Raw genomic sequence first — 22,972 nt, 5'->3', positions numbered from 1 at the left:
ACTTTTTCAATAAAAGATACATTTACAGCAAAGCTGCCTTTAATACTGTCTGTCTACACGAAACCTACGAGTACATCATTAACCAAACAGCCAGAATGTCAAGATTTCATGCTAGAACACAAGTTCAAATTCTGACATGGCCAAGTAGAATTTGTAGAGAACAAGGTTTTCGCGGGTTGCTCACATTTCCTCTGCCAACATTTCACCATTTCGCCATTATCATAATCTTTTCCACAATGAAGATTCAACTCTATATGGCGCACCATGGTCAACATCTGAAGCTGAATCTACACGGTTTAATTTTCTATGCATGTACGCATACAACCTGGGAAGAATATTGAAAGAATAAAGTTTAAAAAGCGCACCATGTAATGTAGACATCAAATCTTCATGCATGTAGTTTGCTAGTCAGCTAGTTGCTTGTCATTAGTGTATATTATAGATTTGAGCTTTGGGACACGGCCTTAGTAAATTATGTACCGGTAGGCTACCTGACAGTGATTTGCTTTCATATGTAAGGTGTAGGCCTGTTAACTTATATCCCAGTGTCATACAAAGATTTTTATATTGCTCTTTTGTTAAAAAATAATCCTTATTCTTTCTCTAAATGTGCGTAAAATATAATTAACTTCACCATCACTTTTACTACTACTACTGGGTCACATATTTAAATCAGTTGGTGTAAATATACTCTATAAAATATCAGTAAAACTTGTACCACCTTCCTTTCACTTCCATATTATAAGGTACAAGCACAGAACACCAGGTACAAGTAAACTACTATCTAATACTTTTGTAGAACAGAACAATGCAAACGTCACTCGTAACTAATCAGTATGGAGTAAAAAGTATAAGTTTACATAAGCTCTGTGAAACATTTTTTCTGATTTATATTACTTACAAACCCCAATTCTGTTACATATAAAGCGATTTTTTTTATAATAGGAATACCAATGTTTTTATACATAGCATTGCAGTTGTAGTAGCCATTCTGTGCAGAAAAATATTAAGATTCGTTCATACAGGATTCAGAATTGGTCGGGCATCCCTTTTGCCAGTTCTTTTATTAACCACTATTGGTATCACGAGCTAATAACACTCTTATCATTCAGTTTAGAAAGCTCAATATCCCTGGCATCACTTTCAACACATACCGAGTTATAGAATGAAATTATTGGCAGTTATTAACTTGGTTCTTATTGCAAGTGTATATCTTATGTTAGGTTAGGTTAGGTTAGAACATAAGTCAATGTTTCGAAACCTATTGAGTAATATTCAAAATGTTACTGTAATTTATTATATGTTAATATCATCATCATCCATAGCGCTACAGCCCGGATCGGGCCTCGGCTTCCTTAAGAATTCTTCTCCATCGGTCTCGATCTTTAGCCACCGTCCACCAGTTCTTCACTCCAAGCCTCTTAATGTCGTCCATAACACAGTCCATCCATCGTAGCTTTGGCCTTCCAACTCTTCTTCCTCCAGCAATCCCATATTCCATCACCTTCCTAGGTATTTCACATTCATCCATTCTCTTAACATGCCCTGCCCATCTCAGACGAGCAATCTTAATGGATGTTATTATATCAGGAGACTCATAAAGCTGGTATAATTCGTTGTTATATCTTATTCTCCAAGTTTCACCATCCCTTACAGGTCCAAAAATCCTTCGCAATATCTTCCTTTCAAATGCGGCCAATCTAAATTTATCCCTTTCACTAAGAGGCCATGTCTCTGATGCATAGGTCAACACTGGTTTTATTAGGGTCTTATATAGTCTACATTTTGTGCCACGAGATAGCAATCTTGATTTAACTTGTTTTTGCAGCCCATAATAACACCTAATGGCGCTTTGTATTCTTCTACTTATTTCCTCTGAGATATCATTGTTACTATTAACTAGTGATCCAAGATATACAAAGCTCTGGACTGTCTCAAATTTGGCATCAATCTCAATGTACTTAGAAGTTTTATTATTATTTTTTGTTATTGACTACCATGTATTTTGTTTTGCTTCCATTAATTTTTAATCCCATATTTCCAGCTGCATTTCTTAGATTTCTGAAGGTTTTTATTAGAGCTCTTTCTGACCTTGCTATTATGTCAATATCATCCGCAAAGGCTAATATTTGGACAGACTTATAAAAGATGGTACCTCTTGTTTGTATTTTTGCTTCCCGCACTATCTTTTCTAATATATGTTAATATCAGTATGTATAAATCGTTACCGGTACTGGAAATTTCATTTCCTTCCTTACATTAACAAGAAAATTCTCAAGCCTACATTTAAGGCATTTAAGGACTCTTTCTTGCAGTGGTAGAAGCTCCTAATATCCTGAGGTGCTATGGTACATCGGTGGTTTTGCTCAAATATAATTTATTTTCCATTACAAATATATATACATAATGCAGAGCAAATTATTTCGTACTGTAGTCGGTTCTTGAAGCTTCTTTTCTTTCAAGCATATGAAGAAAGAGCGAATAAATTTAGTTTCTGCAACGTGCTTGCCTCATTTCGTAACTGTTTACACATTCTGAATTTTAAATGCGCTACAAGACTTCCAGCTATGAGTTCACAGATTGGCATTATGCAAAGTTTTGATTACATGCTTATTCTATTAAATTTTTCATGCCATTCTTAATTTTCTCTCTAGAATCGGAGCAACATGAAAAAAGCGAATATTACAATCCACAGGAGAAATATAGGTTGATGAGGTGTTTCCTTTCGCGATATCCCAACACACTTTCTATATTACTCTCTATCTTTTCAAGTACAGTATCTTTCCAGGGTTGCAACTGAAGCAACTTACTGAAGACTTATATTTCAATATATACAGAGTACCGAACATAATAATAAGAATCTCTCTGTAACTGGGGCCTTACAAGCATAATTGGTAGAGAAACAAACTATGGATTGGATGGTCCTGGGTGGGATCACATCATCTCCTTCTCATGCCAATGTCAAGAAATCTCACTTCTATGTCCTTAATATGCTCCTCACCATCAAGGGGTCCCTTTACCTTACCTTTGTAACTATGTTTGTTGTTTAATCAACTGTCCGAAGACAAGTCTGAACCTTGCCAGAACCTCAATCAGAAGTAACTTGTTTAAACAACTCATTTAAGGCTGCAATCGGAACCAAACTTGGCATTTATGATCATTTATAGTGCTTTGGAAATCGTATTACGTGCAAAAGAGTACCCCTACTGTACACGATCTTCCAATATTCATTGCCTGTCGTTACTGGACTTTATTGGCGTCATTTTCGAGAGATACAAAATCTAATTTAAAACATACGTTACGACAATTTCACAGTAGACATACTGTGTTTGATTTTAACACTGTAAATTGTAGCACAGATTGATTTTTACCGATGAGCACCATTGGTTTTCCGTGAATATCCATTTTTATTTCTTTCATTGTGATAAATATACCACACTAATAATTTTTCATCGAATATTTACGTCGGGTGAACATTTCTTATGAGCTCCCAAATTCTCGTTAATTTTTTATGTATATAAGTATGAAAGAAACTCGTATCGCTATTCCAGAAGGGTCTCTCACATCATTTTGCGTATAGCAAGTACGCATAATTGATTCAATGCAAGAAGGGCATAATGACCTCAGACCAATTCCGAAATTATTTCATTCAGTGCTATAGTAAAATGACTTATCCCTGAGATTTGAGTATCCTGAGTGACTACACGCAAAGTATGAATGGTTTGTAGTAAACTGGAAAATATCACATCAAAGCAGCTATTGAATGAAGGAACTATTAAAACATACCGGTATAATAACAATGAAATTACTCTACATAAATGCTTTATTAATACTTTATAATGAATGGTTTAAGTTCTTGTATTCCGAAAACAACTTCTCTTCCTTTCAAGTACACAATGGTAAAAATAACGAATCTATACTAGTGGCCACTAAATCATGCGGGTCAGAGATATTATGCTGTTGCCAAGGTTGTCTAGTAGCTGGTGCAGAAATATTCAATTGAACACGCCATTTCGGAACGCAAGGCAGTTGATTCTCTTCCGAGATCCTGATGTTATCTCTAATATTGTTGCAAAACAAATTATACTACAAGCTTCATGAAAGACTACTGATTTCAACAGTATACTTATTTTCCACTTCAAATAATTATGAAATATAAAAACCTGAACAAGCAAATTTAAATCCAAAAAATCGTGTACCGGTACTGAAATTTTCAGTAAGTGAAGACTTTTTGTGTTTGTTTTTCTTTTGTTTTTTGGACAAGTAAAATTTTGTCTGCGAGAAAAATGTAGAAAATCGTCCAAATTAAGCTTTTGTCTGAAACTTTTTTCATGGATCTTTTAGTTTTCCCGGAAAGTGACCATATAATTGTCGTTTGGATCAAACATGCGCCTACACAGGACATGCTTTTGGATTCCATTATTAATCTCTATCAGCTTTATTAAAATATTTTTATTTGTTTATGGTTTACAATATAACTTTCTACATTTTTGGAATAGACTTCGATGTGTGTAAAGGATGTTTTTAAGGTTTTTAAGCGTTATATTAATATTTATATTTTGCCTTTCAGAGTTCTCCTTTCCACAGTTAACTGCAACGAAAGTTTTATCACTGTTCTTTTTTCTTTCCAACTTTCCCTTAAATACTATAAATTTGGCTATGTTTTATAGATAAAAAAAACTACTGTAAAAATTACGTTTATATTAAATTACACTGTATCAGGAATCGGTTTCTAGCTTCAAATTAGATTACGAATTCTTAGTCACTGTCTTCACTCATCTCGCTATCTGATGATGATGATGATGATGATGATGAGAGGACAACAGCTGCGTGACAGTGAATGACTGCTGTCATGCTGACAGGCGCAATGTGTGGAGATCGTGCTTCTACTAGGCAGCACTACACAATCAGTGTTTCCAATATGTGTACAGAGGTAAGCGATTCTCGACCATCTGTCCCTTCACCGTTCCCATATCTGACAACAGTGCATTTTTCCTCACTCGCCTGATTTAGTGGCCGCTACTATAGTCAGAAAAGGAGGATGTCTATACATGTACTCATGTTGTATTTTTTCTTTGTCGATCACTAGTAGAAGATATTTAAATCAGTCATTTGAAAAATGTGTGTATGTGTATATGTAGGGAGGCAGCACATGGAACTACTCCTACATTCAATCCACAATTAATCCAATATGCATACAACCCCCTCAAGAGAAAAGGCTGGGTCAGTGGAATCCCTACAGAAGTACTTTCAGCTCACAGATGCCACAGATCTCGCTCTGGATTATCCGACTGATACTGGTGCACAATAATATTTCACACAGAGTAACAGCAAAGTTGCTAACATCTCAATACGGCATCACTGAAGCTTGTATGTAACCCTTTAATAATGTTTTTTATTGTGAAATTAAATTATAAAACGAATGGTGTTTGGTGAAATGAGATTTGTGACACTAAGGGAAGTGGAATAGCCCTGGAAAGAACTCTCATCTTCTGATCTTGTTTACAGTAGGTACTAGGTATGATATGATACATATTTCGTCACAGCATTTCTCACATGTAATGGTGGACCTCACATTTTCACGTATACAGTGCCACCATTAACAATCATTACAAATAACACTTCTTTGCAGTATACGTTAATAAAACTACCCTAATCCCACTAGCTATCTCCCTCTTGCTGCTCAGTCCATCGTCTATTTAATACTTATCCTACCTTGTTTTTGCTATTTATTATTTATTCACTAGTTCACATATACTTTACTGTTTATATCAGTTCACTTATATGGCCGATTTGTTATTCAGTTCACTATTCACTATCACAACTTATGCGCACAATCAGTAATTCCTACTATTCACACCTTCGTTAACTCTGATGCCTTGATATTAATCTTTCCATTTACTCTTTTCTTGATCTTTTACTAGTTCATTAAATTGGTCACTTATTAACTCGAGAATTACTGTTCATTAGTGTTTTTTTTTTTTTTTACTTTAGTAAAACAGGTCGATATCACTGATCTCTACCTCTTCCACTGACTACTCATCCCCCCTCTTCGTAGCTAGCATTTTCTTCACTCGCCTGTCTTCTTTATACCATCAAATCTCCTCTCCTCCACCATATTTTTCACCAATTTTCCTTATACCCCACGGCTCACTTAACGACTGATTTAATTCCTCGAGTTTTTTTTTTTACCATCATGCTTCTAAAATCTTTAAAATCCTCATCAACAATACTACCAGCAAACACAGCATTACTGTTTTAAATTACTTCTTTCACTCCCACCCTTGGTACTATCACTTTCTCCCCCAATTTCACGTCCCGACTCATGGATTAATTTTTTCCCTTCCATTTTCCCTTGCTCCTTGTGCCACTCATCCTCACATTCAAGTGCTTTCTTAGCAGATTTGAATTCCTCTTACTCTGTAGTTTAATATTGCTTCCCTCTCTATGTCGAGTCATCATGTTTATACTTCCTCGTTCGTCATCATGTGAGTCCTTAATTTTGCTACTATTTCCTGTTGCTGTGTGGTGACCTTCGACTATCTGATGTTCCATCCCTGCAGTTGAGATGATTTTTTTTCCACCATTTCTGTTCTTTCTCTTGATTTAAGTGGTTATTCTGGACTTTCGGCTGTCTTCCTATTTCTTCCCTTAGCAAAACTGACCTTTTCTCCCTTGGAATCTGTTCGCTGTTTACATTCGTTCTTCTCTTCGGTGCCTGTAATCCAAATTTAAGGTGCTCTTCGTTCTTTAAGCAAAACTCCAGATCATAAAATTTCAGTTTATCGTCGTACATTTTAGCAAAATGTTCTTTCAACCTTGCTGCTTTCATATATGGTAACAGTCGCTTTCTTCTGTTTCTGACTGCAAATGACATATCTACTTCTTTTATCACTCCTGAATTACTAAGCTTCCTTCGTCATTCCCTTATTCTAGTATTATTAAAGCTCAAAAATATAGACCTGTTGGATCTTCTTTCGATTCTGTACGAATGATCAACATCTTCATCCCTCAATTCCAGATTAAATATCACTCTACATATGTCGTTTACTATCTCCAAGGTGTCCATCTCTTTTCTACACCCCTTTTCTTCAACGCCAAAACTTATTAAGTTCTTTTTCCTCATATTGCGATCGTGGTTACTCATTTTCTTCTTTAATTTATTGTTCTCGGCTATCAACGTCTCTATCTTCTTGCTGATGCTTTCTACCTTTCCACTTAAATTTTCAAAAGTCTGGTTTTTTGTTGATACTTCACTCTGTTTCACTCCTGTACTAAACTTCATGTCCTCTCTCCTTACTTCACTAACTTTATCATTTCCTGAAATCACTTGTATAGGGTTTTCCAGATGTCCCATAAAATACGGAATCGTCCTATTTTTCGCTAATGTGTCATGTTGTCCTGAGAAAAGTATTCGGGACAGCTCTCCATCCCGTATTTTAGAGTTCTAAACTGAGAAAAAATGGAAAAGTTACAATGTCTATTCTATATTACAAATTACAAACACACACTTCATCATTGCAGGTGACTGTAGTTGGACTATTATGAAACAATAATATTGTGAGTTATTAATTTCTCAAGGCAAGTGATGGCAACACCAGACGTTTAGATGAAGTCTGGGTGGATCTTTTTAAAAGTACTGAAGGAGAACTCTCAAATCTGAAGAGGGTAGTGGAGTTCATTATGTGCATCCCTGGAACAAATGCGTGTTTCGAAAGATTATTTTCTCGCATGAATGCTCTATGGACTAATGAGAAAAATAAATTGTCTGTAAAAACAGTAAAATCAATGCTTCTTGTAAAATCATTCTTCAGTGAGGATTGTGTTGCTTTTCGTGACATGGTTCTTCAAAATAAACAATTGTTAAGTGAAATTTATTCTTCAGAGAAATATTGCAAGGCCAAGGAGGACTGATTTATAAGAATAGTGAGTAGCTATTTCTGTAATAACTTGGGAAAAACAATTTGAAGGCAACTTACAAAAAGAAGCTTAAACTTAATGCAAATATGCACTCCTAACAATTTTGTTTACTATTTGTTTACTTACCCTTAGTTAGTTAGTAAAGTGTTTGTGTAGTAAACACACACTTTGAAAGATTGACATATTTGAAGGGTGCGCATACTAAACTTACTCAGTAATAACTGATAGGTGTTCCGTATTTTTTTCTAATATGTCTGGGAATTCTACACTTTTATCCACTCTTCCATTTGCCTATCCATACTTCACTTCTTCCTAAATTCTAACTCAGGTCAAAGACCTTTCTACTGCACACGCAACTGCTTTCGACAGAGTTCTACTGTAGACTGCCTACAGTAGGTACCGGTATTACTCCAGTGAATGCCGGAAACAAAATTAATAGTATTGCTAACTTTCCCACATTTTGCCTCATTTTATTGCGCTCTTTCATATGCCATATGCTTGTGGTTTTTCCCTCATTATTTTCATACTGTAAAATAATAACTATTAATTATTAATATTACATAATTTTTGTATTTGGTACAGTGGATTCTCTTTAATTTATTCGAACTCTAATAGGAATTTGAAAAATTTGAATTAATCAGTAATTATTTTTTCAGAAAATCCATATCAATAACAGAATTATACACTAGTATACAGCAATGTACAGTGTACTTTACCTAACTACTGCCATATTTTATCCATCCACACAAAAATTAGGTTACCAGTAGAAGGAAACACTTCAACTTTCTTTGCTAACATTAAAATTGTTTATGCTCCATGGTTCGATATTGGGGATGGAGAAGTGCCACTAGCACACTAATTTCTGTAGGTACGTACAATAATGAAGACTTCCAGAAATTCGTTCTCTTGTAAGTTATTGTTCACCTGACATAATTAGAAACATTAAATTCAGACGTTTGAGATGGGCAGGGCATGTAGCCAATGGTAATTAGGTAGTTTATTTTTATACAGCGACATTTAATGAACAATATTATTGGATTGCATGTGCGAACTTTATAATAGCACACACCTAATTTTGTTTATAAGCCACCAACATTAATTAGTAGCCTAACTGAAAAGCACTTGTTACTTTTTTATTCAAGGAAAATAAAGAAAATGATTTTCTCTTAATATAAAATCCACAACGTGGGAAACATATGAATCTCCATTTACTCGGTTGTAGAGAATATAATACTCATACCATAGTAAAATTTCAACATCGAAAAATAACGAGTAGCTAATTGTTACTTAATTAACAATAAGTTCGAAGTCAAAACTGAATTGAGTATTGGTTTGTGAAAACGACGTAAATATATACTTCTTCTTTCTTAATTAACAGTAAGTGCGAAGTCAAAACTGAATCGAGTATTGGTTTGTGAAAACGACGTAAATAAATTCGTCTTCTTTCTTAAAAAGTTTTAAATTATGGTTTATTTAATGACGCTCGCAACTGCCGAGGTTATATCAGTGTCGCCGGTGTGCCGGAATTTTGTCCCGCAGGAGTTCTTTTACATGCCAGTAAATCTACTGACATGAGCCTGTCGCATTTAAGCACACTTAAATGCCATCGACCTGGGCCAGGATCGAACCCGCAACCTCGAGCACAGAAGGCCAGCACTATACCGACTCCACTACGCAGGCCGACTTCTTGTTTCTTAAATGATGTATCATGTTTAGACTATCAAATATATTATGTCACTTGACAGGTATAATTCAACAGTAACAAAATAAATTAAAAATAACATAATTTATCAATGCTATTTTCCAATAACATACCAACACTTGGTAACATGACAAATTACATTTACGAAATATGTATACAGTATATTCTAGCAATATTATATAATTATGTACTTTATTCTGTTTATATATTTGATTAATTTTTACACAAATTTTCTTACGAAATTGTATCCATAAATTTATTTTAACAATAAGATATTGGCTTTTTGCTCATTACTGAATGTTTAATAACCAACCAGGAGAAAACTTTTATTCAATTTTATTGGGAGGAATTTTTCAACTGCGACACAATATATTTTTTAGTTTAAATACAGATTAAGCTGCAATGATTTGTACACAACATACACAAATTTAACAATAACTTCTGTCAAAATAATTCTGTACATCAAATATATCCTTGCAAATGGCACACAATCACTTAAACCTTGGTGGGGAGATGTTTGAACACTTAGTATAGACAATTATTTGAAAACATATTTCACCCTAGAAGTAACCTTATGGTCTGCAGCAGGAAATTAGTTCAAATTCCACTGTGAAGAAACAAATTCAAACATGATGCTGATGTTGAAAAAAGCTCGTCAACTAAGAACACTAAATGAGAGAATACGCAAAAATCAGTAAATCTGAAAATAATGCAAATAAGTAGATATGCTATAACATATTTAATTTTAATTGTGATTATTATGGTTTCTATTAAGGTTCGAAACTTAAGAATTCTGTACTCTCCTTGTTAACATTTTTCATATTCTACACAATAAAATACTATCCATAATGTTATAACTTTTAACTATCAGAAAAAAACACTTACCGGTACTTGTGATTACTTGAAACACGTGAAAACATGATTCTGGGACAAGATAAGAACAATTAACGTCATTTATGCTGGAGTTCACATCACAAGATAAGTTAGTTTTCATATTAAAAAAATAAAGTGCTAGTGATTCATCTGAAATAAAAGAAGAAATTTCGTTAATGGAACAGAAATAAATCGTAAAAAATGAGAAGCGTTTCAAACATTTAGATACACGAATTTGTCTTAGAAGCAAAATTTGAAGTCACTAATTATACTGCATAATATAAAAAAATTAACAGTACCTAGGTACCGAAAACAAGAAAATCTCGTATATTAAAACAATAATGTTTAGTAAGCTTTTCCTTATGGCAATCCCTGATTGGGGAAAGCCTATTGCTTGTATTTTCATGCAATAAATATATAATAAATTATAAATCTGACAACCACAATTATATAACACATTTTCAGAATGTAAAATATCAGATTATCGGTACCTAACTCATTTAAACATATAGGACAAAAAGATTAGGAAAGAACCACGATGGTGGACAGTTCTATAGGCAAAACATCTACACTGTAGTGCATATGGAGAACAATTTATGTTTTAATAGAATCTGGAGTCCAGTTATGACTTATGAAGTGATTCCCTCTTCAACGTGATCAAATTTCTACAAAAATTAATATGGTGACCAAATCAACTATAAAATATGTTTTTTGAAAGTACTTTCATCGTTATATCACCATAAACGTTAAAATGCTTGTGTAATTAAACGAGTACTACCAGCTCAGCCAGTTGAAACTTCTCACAAAAAGTATCCAAGATTCGATCACAAATAGATCCCGAGAGGTTATTAAGGAGCAAATTTCACCAGAACACTTTGACCATTTCCTCATCTCCTCGTCGTTCCCATTCAGCCACCAGAAGAATGAGCAGCTCTGAGGTTTTATGTGGACGTGTGTTCGAATTCATTTGGGCTGATTACCTAGATGGGTTTTTTTTTTTCTGAGATTCTCAACTGTAAGGGAAATGTTAAGTTTGTCATCCCAGTGGACTGCAAGGATTGAAAATAAAACCATTGGCACTTCACACTGATCAATACCGACGAATATATGGTTGTGGTGGTGATAGTGATGGTGATAATGGTTTTTAGAAATACAGGGCGTCTCTAAATTAGACTGACAAAATTAGGAAGCAGATAGATAACCTTCGTGAAAGCATATTTTGTTTAGGAACCCATGGGACAGATAATCACTCTTTTCAGCCCAAGAGGGTGTGTCATTACTACTATCACTTATCACTCGGTTTGTTTACGTCCGGAGCCCAGCATCATTTGGTATCGATTACAGCATGTTTGTTTACTTCCATTGGTACGACGTCTTGTTACCCGTGTTATTCGTCTATGTAGTTTAGTACTTGTGCAAACCTGGCTTTCAGGTAGTAGCTCCTTGTAAAGCAGGTTTGAATAATTTCAAGGAAAAAATTGTTCCGGGGCCGGGTATTGATCCCGGGACCCTTCGCTTAGCGCATGAATGCTCTCCCTACTGAGAAATTGTGGCGGTGTCGTGTATAGTTCCTGGGGTAGCTCAGTCGGGAGAGCATTCATGTGCTAAGCGAAGGGTCCCAGGATCGATACCCAGCCCCAGAACAATTTTTCCTTGAAATTATTCATTAGTACTTGTATTGTGCTCATTCTGTTGTAATGTTCAGTACCGTTTAATGCGTCGTTGGTTTCGTTTTTCTGTACTTTTTTTTTTTTTTTTTTTTTTTTTTTGGATTAACACACAGAATCACTTATTATTTGCACATACCTACTTACTTTATCCCGACGTGTAATTCCTTCTTGCACTGAAACGATGCATCGCAGCCCATGGGTTCCTTAACAAAATATGCTTCCACGAGGTTATCTACCTGCTCCCTAATTTTGTCGGTCTAATTTAGAGACACCCTGTATAGTTAGTTTCTCTTGTCCTTGGTGGTCGAAAGTTTAGTACGCTTGTCCCTGGACCAAGGTACATCAGTTTGATCTTGGCCAAAACTGCCAAGTTTGGTTTCTATCTAATAATGAAGTAAACTAAGGCAGACTTAAATAATTTCAAGGGAAAAATTGTTCAAATCTGCTTTACAGGGAGCTTTACCTGAAAAACTAGAATTGCATGAAGCAGACTTACATCGTGGAAAGGTCTTTTGTTTAAGAACGAAGGTAAACAAAGCAAAACCAACAAAGCAAAGTTAGCTGCAAGATCTTATAATAAAGATGCAATCTCCAGCACGAGCAACCCATGTTCAAGAAACACATTTTTTTAATAGCTTACTAAAGAAGATCAACTAGATCAGGTAGTTGCATTACTTTTCTGACATTCCTCTAACCACGAAACAAATTCTTTTCTAAAAATACACAAATTTTCAGTCAGTTTTGTAGTGTTAATAATTAATTGAGACTGGGGCACATAACAACAAATGTATGACATCCAATTAAAGTAACTCTATTCTCTCATACAAAATCACATCTTTATACGACACTAGGAAATAAAATTCCTTACATGTATCTACGCGTACGTGGTGCAAAACATCCAAGTTGAGAGACAAGATCCATCCATCCACTCACACAACTCAACTGACTATAAGGGTACTTCCCAAGTGTGTTCACAACATTGAAGTCTATTACACATGCTGAAAGTCCTCCCACAAATAAGATGCAGGAATTAACACAGCAACATTTTTACAACTACTTAAATATACAGTATTAAAAATTTGTTTTATATTTCTTTCCACATTTAATCGAACAATGGCACTCTCCCTAAAAAATATTTTCTCAAATTCAGCTTATGCAATGAAATAAAATATCTGTGCTTCGTATTCCAAGCTTCAGTTTTCAATGTAACAAAAACCACCTCCTTGTAAGTGAACACCCAACACTCTACTAAAGTTACAGCAGGTTTGATTTTAATACACAAAACCGCATCGTCACAACATGCAGTTCAGAGAGTAAGCAAACACCGTGGCTTATCTTCAGTCAAGTAAAAAGAAAAATGAATTATTTTACATAAAAAAACTGAAACAGAACGATTTAATTTGAAATAATATTGAACGTAATTTATTAAGTATGAAAAATATGAGTCTTCAAATTACTTAAAAAAAACTTTACATGAAAATATTTGCTGATTACGTTGGCAGTGGCAAGTTTAGATAACGGTTCTGGGTCCATATAAATATCTGAAATAAACTTTTTTTCTGTTGCTAAATATCAATATTTCTTTCAAATAAGCAGACAAAAAGGGAAATAACGCTGAAATAAATTTTTATACTTCATTTATGGTCGTGTGATGTTATTTATACTCTGCTGCACAAGTACCTAAAGGTGTAATGTATATTTATTTTAATTTCGAAATACTTTTCCTAGAACCACCAATATGAGCTGTCTGAAAATAATATATTTCACCTAGCTGGTAATATTATTATTTTATTACATAATAAGGAAAATAAAGAATCAGAGCAATTTCCACTTACGACAGGTTCCAGTCCTGTGTTTGATCCTATTAGCTTAGGACTCAGGCAGTCTCCTGCTGTGTTAAGTACACCACTTCAACAAAAATTATCCGGATTGGAAGAGAAAATAAAGATCTAACTAAAACAAAAACCTACAATAGTCATCCACATAGACGAGTTTGTTCCATTGGTGGGAAGAAGAAGTTTAGGAGGCATGACAGAAATGATAGATTACCTACTGAAAGTCCAAACTTCAGAAAGGAAAGTTGTTGTTGTTGTTTTCTAACGCCAGGCGTTTGACAAAGTCATTTGACCTCTTGCACTCCAATATTTTTCAAAGATATTATCATGGTCAGCCACTGAAGCACAGATTTTCCATTTCTTGGTTTGAGTTGCACAATGGGCAGTTAGGGGACTGATATATTCCAATTCTATGCAGGTGCTTGGCCAAACAATCATGGCCTGTTGCCAATCTAAATGCAGCTACAGACGACTTTCGTGGTAAATCAGAAAGGAAAGTAGAACTGATACATCGAAATTTTAATGAAATATTAGACATCTTAAATTTTACATCACTGCCACCTACAGAATTAGAGACAGAGGCATGTCAGTATTCTACTGTTAACAGTAACATATCATCTGTTACTGATCGTAGACAAACCTTTGAGATTCCATCTTTGTATGAAAATGAAACAGAAATTGAAATTACTGAAGAACTTGTATATATCAGAGAAGAGTTAGACGAATACAGTCATTTACACAACAATGCAATCTGCTTGAAAATAAAAACTTCGATGACAGTTTAAAACAAGATATTTTTTAAGGTTCTTTTACAGAAAGTAAAGCCATGAAGCAGCATACATGTCGAGAACGTGTTTATTTCAAATCAGAAGAGAGTGAAGAGATTGAAATGGAAAATGAGACTGTTTTGGAAAGGACTAGTTACATTCAATACCGCACTGGAATCACATCTAAGCTTGATAAACTCCAAAACTTTTATTATTAATACATTGCGACGAAGGTAAAAAAATACAGCAGATGGTATTGTTATTACCTTCGATATTTTTATTTCTAACATACTTTCAATAAAGCTATATTAATGATTGATTAAATGGGAAACTTACTAGTGTTAATTATATAAGCAGCGTGTGGCAACATACAGATCAATTTCAGAACACACACACTATTTGACTCCACTTCTCAACACACAAACGAACCCCTACAACAGGCAGCGATGTCGAGATGATGCCGAGATCTAGTAGGCTCTGATGATGGTGTACAGTATACACTGAAACAGCTGTAAGCCACACGTTGCTTATATAATTAACACTACTAAGTTTGCCATTTAATCAATCATTTATATTTAAGTGTTAGAAAACAACAACAACATATTTAAGTGTTAAAAGTAGTGTACACAAGATTCAAGGTGGAAAGCTATATTAAGGCATCTTATGAAGATAGTATGAGAAGGTGGGGGCTGAATTTATGTTACTGAAAACATAGCACTAGGATTTAGTTACTCCAGTATATGGAATAGAATGATATGTAGTAGCGAAACATACACTTATGTATGTTCTGATAAATACATCAACACTGTAAGAAAATTAAAATGCATTTCCTAAATTAGTACCACTGTTGGTATGACGGAAGTGGATGGAATACGAAACTTCAGTATAGCTGTCGAAAATCTTACACTTCATATTATTAGAATAAATATTAATTTAAAAATATTAATTATAAAAAGTTTCAAATTGGAAGTGGGCACGTTATGCAGAAAAGCAATGACAAAGGTGCACATACTCCGTCATGATGCAAGTTTATAAACTTCTGGCTAAAATTAAACTTGTAGGTCTAAGGGAGAAGCAGTGACAAATATGAAATAAACTTTATTTTCCTTTCCGAATGATTAGTTTCTATGTATTGTTTCAGAAATAAAATAATTTAATTGTAGGAGAACATTTTCTGCTTGAAGTCATTTGGACCCTTTAATATTTCATTATGTCGATTTTCTTTCTTACAGTATTTTACTATTTCTTTCCCTACTTTGTAGTTTCTTTAAAATGGCTGCAAACTTCAACTTTCTTTATTATTAATAGTGTTTCTTTTTGCAGCATTAAAGAGCATTGTAAGGAACTCTCAATCTGCTCATTTTAAGATTTTAAGTACTTTTTCTTTCTCTAAACTTTTTAATTTTTATACAGTATTTTTACTTAAGAGGGATACATTAACTTTATACTAAATACTGCAGTATCATGTACTGACGTATCTCATAATGAAACCATCACAAGTCAGAAGATCACAGAATTCCATTGATAAAGTTAAACTTAAATGTAAGCTATTCTTTATTTTCCAAATTAAATTGTTTCACTACTTTCAAGACACTGTTTTTATAATGCAACATACTTAATCAGAAACGGAGTGATTATGGTGAAATATTTTATTGTCAACAAAACAAACTTAATCATTCTTTCCTTTAAACTTTTTTGGCAAATTGTGTTGCAACATAATTCACAAACAGAGGGGCTAGGTACAGAACATTCTACGAAGTCTGTTACAGGCATTATCAGTCAAGACTGTAGAGTGTTCCAGGTTATAATGTAAACAAACACATTTCAATATGAAACATATTAAGAGAACTTGCCTGTGTTAGCTCACTCCTGAACCATTTCAAAATTACGTAACACGTCTCATATAAATCACAGATACATATATACGGAATGATAACATCTTTTATTACGTGGTGACTGTTACACTTCCACAGACAGATGCCTCGAAAATTCTAGTAAATTATTACTCCCACTTCCATCTTGATTTCTCTCGAATATGAACAATAGCGAATTTTTTTACATACATTGTGCCATTCCATTTTGTGGTTTTACTTTGAAAACAAGCAATTTGTAAATTGGAAAGTAATTAAAACTTTTCGGAAATCAAAATAAAACATATATACAGAGCGTTCATTTCAAAACTTCCCAGTCTAAATAACTATAAAATTTAAATTTAATTTAATTCAACAAAGAACACGTGAATTTAGATATTGAGAGGGAAGTTTAAAACCAGTCTTAACTGATTATTAAGTTTCACCCCCTCACCCCCAGTCACCCCCACTTCGAAATTTCAAATCGCAGCCCTATATTGTGACACTTAAATCTGAAAGAGTATTCAATTGTTTATACATTTCATTCATTTTTTTCGCATCTTTTGTTTTCTATCATTGCCTGGCAACCTGTATGATTGATATCGTCAGTTGACTGTAGGATGAAAACACAGTTTATTTTGTGTAATTTCCTAAATTTAATCAATAAGGATGACTTCTGTTCTCTCTTGAAGGGTATACATCATTTTCAAATAATTTAATACACAAAAACAACTATTACATGAAATGCTCAATAGCCTTTGTGGCTTTATTCTCTTCAGCTCTAATCAACAACAACAACAATCCAGGTTCCCAGGCGACGATAGAAAACAAAAGATGCGAAAACAAATGAATGAAGTCTTTAAACGATTGGAAGCTCTTTCAAATTTAAGTATCACAAGATAGGGATGTCATTTGAAATTTCAAAGTGGGGGTAGCTGGTGGTAAGGGGGTAAAAACTAATATGCAATTAAGATTGGTTTTAAACTTCCCACTCAATATCTAAATTGACGTGTTTTTTGTTGAATGAAATTCAATTTAAATTTTGTAGTTATTTAGACTGGGAAGTTTTGAAATGAACACTCTGTATAATAAAATGCTAAGCACTGGTTTATACAATTTAAAAACTGAAATATGTTAGTTTCTTTATATAAACTTCCGACTAAATACGTTCCTCTGAACAAGGTAAGCTTCAAAATGAAGAAGTGGTGAAGTATGTAATTTATTTTTTATTGGGTATTTCTTAAAATGCCTACTGATACCATCAAATATTCATGTCCGAGTTTTAACATAGTGATGAACACAAAAATGTTTTTAAGACATCCTCGGTAAATCTATAAAGTTGATAAACAACTATTACGAAAGAATGTGTGTGTAATTATTATTAATTCTGCGTCTGTTAGTAGTTAGTGAAAAAAAAAGAACGTAAACAAAATTAATGGCATCGTGTGGAAGACAGCAGTACACCAAATAAGAACATTTTTCAATATATAACCTCCCCACTTAATCTATAATTTATATTTTTCTTTGCATATGACGAAAGAACTAGACTGATAATCACAGACCCTTCCAACTCCACCAAGTAGCAAACTTGTTTTATAAAATAAATGTTAACAGTACCAAGTGGTATCTTTCAGACCTCTGATGTATAGAATCCATTTATTTAGAGATTGCAGTGTACAAGTTAAGTTTGATGATGATGATGATGATGATGATGATGATGATGATGATGATCTCATACGTAGCTCAAAAGGTACTTAGGTAAATGCTGTAATGATTCTGAATTCATCTCGTAATAGTACATTATGCAACGAGCCTATAATGATAGTAATTAAGAAGCGAGTATGGATGTTTATGAAACGAGCGCAAGCTCGTTTCATAATTTTCATACGAGCTTCTTAATTACCATTATAGGCGAGTTTCATACGACTTTTTATGCTCGACCATATTTCTAACTTGAAATTATTCAGATGTATACATTTTATTTGTATCTGACAAGATCGGAAGTGACCTTGTTCTAGGTCGTGAATTGTGAGATGTGCGCAGACGCGAAAGTATTGATTTTTTCCGAGGAACAATAATGTCATTGACCTTGGTGTAATACCGTTAAACTTGGTATAACCTTGATTATTGAATTCGACATTGAAAAACGAGATGACAAATTGAATTTATTTGAATATTATTTACAATTAACGCTAATTATTATAGTAACGGAACATAACCTTCTGCGACAGTATTGGATTTCCAGCCTCCGTGACTTTTCGCTAATTCTCTTTCGATTGCATATCCAAGAATAATCGATACTTGCGGTTTTATAATGGTACAAAGCTGACTTGTCATTGGCTGAACACCTGTGAGCTGAGTTGTCATTGGCTGAACACCTGTACTTTAATGAGTAGGTGTACTTTAATGACATGCATTAAAGGTCTGCTACCAGGTGTATAATTACTATATCTCGGCATGATCGAGCATAAAATAAAATAATAATCTGTCTCGAAATTCAAATTAATCGAAACACCTTCTCGATACATCACTGTTTGCCGATAAGGTTCTCATCGCTAAAACAGAATATGATCTACAAAAACCCGTTTATAATGTACAAATAATTGCTTCAGATTTCAATATGGAAATTTCAACAGAGGAAACAAAAATTATGGCATTTTTAGGACAAGGTCCAATTCCAAGTAAAATCATGATAAATAATAAACTAATTGAACATGTCAATTCATTTAACTATTTAGGCTATAATTTATCTTATATTACTGATGAAGATATGGCAAGCAAAATATTTAAATTTATAAAACAATCACTGGATTAATCAATCCCATCTTCAAACCCTCCCAAGTTCAAAAACATACGACGCTAAAAGTCTATAAAAACACTAGTTCTGACTTACAGCAGTGAGGCAGGGACAATCAGAAAAGCTAATGAGAAAAGGCTAACAGTAGCTGAATTGAGATGGACAGCAGGATGCTCATTGCTCGAACACCGTAAAAATGAAGACATATTGAAAGAACTAAAAACAGATCCTATAGTTCATTTTGTTCAACAATATAGACTTCAGTGGAAGAAACATGTCGAAAGGATGGAGCGTATTAGATGGCGTAGACAAATTCTTACCTATACCAGTATATCAAGAGGAAGGAGAAATTTGGGAAGACCACGAAAACACTGGCATGAGATCATAACAGAACCATTAGGATCTAACACGTGAAGGACATGATGATGATGATGATGATGGTGGTGGTGGTGGTGGTGGTGGTGGTGGTGGTGGTGGTGGTGATGATGATGATGATGATGATGATGATGATGATGATGATGATGATGATGATGATGGAAAGATTAAACGTAATATGAATTTACTTTTTATTTATTCAAAGTGGATTTCGTTTCTTAATTATATCCATGATTTTGTTAGGCGAACTTCCTTTTTTTTTTTTTTTTTACCATCTAAATCTCTCCAGGTACAGTTTTCGTTATGCTGAATTAATATATTTGGCTTGGAAGTTAATTTTGTCTCTTAACAACTAAGTAAATATTTTCTTTTTTTATGTTAGAATCATTCAAGTCAGAACATTCCTAAGAAACTTTGCTGAAAATAAGGTTCACACAAAATTAAAAAACAAAATTTTATTCGCAACAGAATGGAGTTTTATTTATGTAAAAGGTGATATGTAATTAAAATATTATCGCTATTTTGATATTCAATCATTAACAGTCTTTCTTCCATGCTCTTTCAACCGCATTCAGAAGAAAATCCTGTGAAACATTCTGATTTTCAGAGTAGCCTTACCAGTTCATGATTTTACTTCTTAGTACTGTATTAGAAAGGCGACCAAGATAAACTTTCGGGTTTCTCCTCAAAAAAAAATTGTCATTTTATGAAGTTCAGCTGTATTCTGAGAATTCGTTGTACTGTCAAGTAACTCATCTGCAGTTGTCTCGCGCTAATATTTTGACTTCATATAAAATCATTGCGGTATTTACATTGTATTCTTTATGGATCTCGATCTACCACAATATTTTTTTATCTGCCACAGAATCTATCCCTTCAAAATTTCCAACAGAATGATTACAGATTAGAGCGCCCACACCTTAAGACCTTTATAATTCTAAATTTAGTGCATTTGAAAAATTTCTACTGCATAATAATAATAAATGAAACAAACCCATTATGTCGAGAAACAATTTTCGTAGCCGGGTGGAGGGGGGAAAAAACAAACTAACCCAAACAAGAAAAAGCTTTAATTTGTTATAATTTGTTCCGTTGAACTTCGAAATAAGCACTTCAACGTAACTGAAATTAAACAAATGAAAAGTACAGTGGTATTAAACCACTTTTTTTGTGAATAAAATGCTTTCTCTTAATTTTAAAAGAAGTTCCAGCAATTTCAAGTGTGCTAACTTGAATAATATTACTCCTACAAGTACGTATTTTACAGAGTGTTTCGTAAGTGTAAAAAAAAGGTATAATGTAGGGGTGAAGTAAGACTAAAAATATCCAGTAATACTTTTTCTGATAATGCTTTATTTCATATTCGTCAATTTTGTCTTCAATTCACTTCAAAACTTCACTGTGTTAAAATGGTTAATAAGGAAAGATATTCTGATATGCACATGCAGCTGTTTTGAAGTCCTTTACTCCATCGTCAGCATCGATAGAATAGATGGTTTTCGTGCAAATTTGCTGCTTGACTAACAAGACTAGATGTGACAACACTGATCAGCTGTTCTCGATTTCTTCAGATAAGGGTAGGGGATAATTGGTAGTCAAGGTCATCTTGTCCAGTGTTACATGAATATCCAGTGGGAGTGGATGCTTGAGTCTTCCAATCTTAAGTGAAGTTTGCATTGCCATTCAACTTAGTGTATCGCAATGCCGAGATTTTCTAATTCAGAATGGCTGGACATGATTTTAATTTACGGAGAGAAGAAATGCAACTCGCATGCTATTCAATGCTTGTATGCAGAAAGGTTTCATTAGTATTGTAAGTCTAATTTCAAATTGCGTTTAAAATGGATATTTTTGAGCAAGGATACCTAAATATTGGTTCTTAATCTGGGACGCAATTTTGGACACAGTTTTACATCCTGCAATTAGCAATAAATAAGATATTTAAATATTACCAGACATTAGAAAAATATTTAACAGTATGTACCATTATTATTATTATTATTATTATTATTAATTATTATTTTACGAATCAAATTGTGAATCTGACAACTGAAGTTCGTCTTTGTATAAGTTTTATTAAAACTTTAATTTATTTTTAGATTCATTTTAGTTTGCAATCGATAGTTATTACATTTGAATCTCAAGTATCTAATATATTGATGTTCCACCTCAGGGTGATTTCTTAGCTGCGCAACCACAGCATACTTTTTAAAGACAATGAAGTAATAAAATATACACAATGGAGAATTAACGAAATGGAAATGAGAGGAAAGTTCGAAGTACATGTAGGAAACCTTACCACATCGACTTTATTCACGGTAAATGTCACAGAAGGTAACCTCTGGAATGCGTAGCTAGATACAGTAAATGTTTTTTATTTCATATCTGTCATTGTGAACCAAGAAGACATTGCATATGTACACATCAACTACCTTCTTTTACGAAATGTTCGTCTATAAAAACTGCATTTATATATGTTTAGACCAACATAGCTGCAGAATCCAGTTCCATTGTTTCAATGAAACAGAAAACGAGATGAAGATAACTGATTCAGGTAATTTAAAAAATGAACAGCAAGACACTAGTGCGTGTAAAGAAATTTACTATGGATGTCCAGCATAATGAAGCCTCACTGCAATCTCTAAACAAATGGTCTCCATGTACGTCATTTGTGGAGTTCCCTCGCTTTACCTTGAACACAGATGCAGTGATAAAAACACTGATACCTTAAAACTTATACCATTATCAGATCTTCTGATGACAGTTGCAAGCCAGAACGTATAAAATATACAAGTACGTCTTTCCGGCACTTTTCTGTCAAATCACAGCTCGAGACTACAGTATATCAGGAATAAGCGGGCTGCAGACAAGCTGTATTAACCAGGGATCAAAGAGGAAGGGTTACATAAAGTTAAAATTCGTATGATACAATCTCTGTATACTCTTATTCCAATTTGAGCTCTGGTCGTATTGCAGTCTAGCGAGTTTTTCAGTACTTGCCCAAAGAAATGACGTCACTTGTGCTCTGCTGCTGCTGATGGCGACTCATCTAGAAGCAGCTCAGAGAGAGGTTGAAGATTCACGTGGTTGTCACTTGTGTTCAGTCTATCTACTCTGTAGTCTTCTGCGTGTGGATTTTTAAACTTGTTGACTAGCCTACATCTAAGATGGAGCTGCTATCAC

General features: G+C 33.9%; 1 protein-coding gene across 1 annotated transcript in view; it reads right to left on the bottom strand.

Annotated features, from left to right (window-relative positions):
• Positions 1-22,972, bottom strand: part of LOC138706488 (sorting nexin-13-like) — a 90,989-nt gene that overhangs the window by 7,463 nt on the left and 60,554 nt on the right. Inside the window, exon 21 of the mRNA XM_069835831.1 lies at positions 1-22,972. This exon is cut by the window's left edge and continues 7,463 nt beyond it. Within this exon, the coding sequence (XP_069691932.1) occupies positions 22,969-22,972 (4 nt within the window). The 3' untranslated portion in view covers positions 1-22,968.

Source organism: Periplaneta americana, chromosome 9 (genome assembly GCF_040183065.1).
Source record: "Periplaneta americana isolate PAMFEO1 chromosome 9, P.americana_PAMFEO1_priV1, whole genome shotgun sequence".
Classification (NCBI taxonomy): Eukaryota; Metazoa; Arthropoda; class Insecta; order Blattodea; family Blattidae; genus Periplaneta; species Periplaneta americana.
The sequence above is the reverse complement of the archived record's forward strand: the minus strand, read 5'-3'. Positions and strand labels throughout refer to the sequence as shown.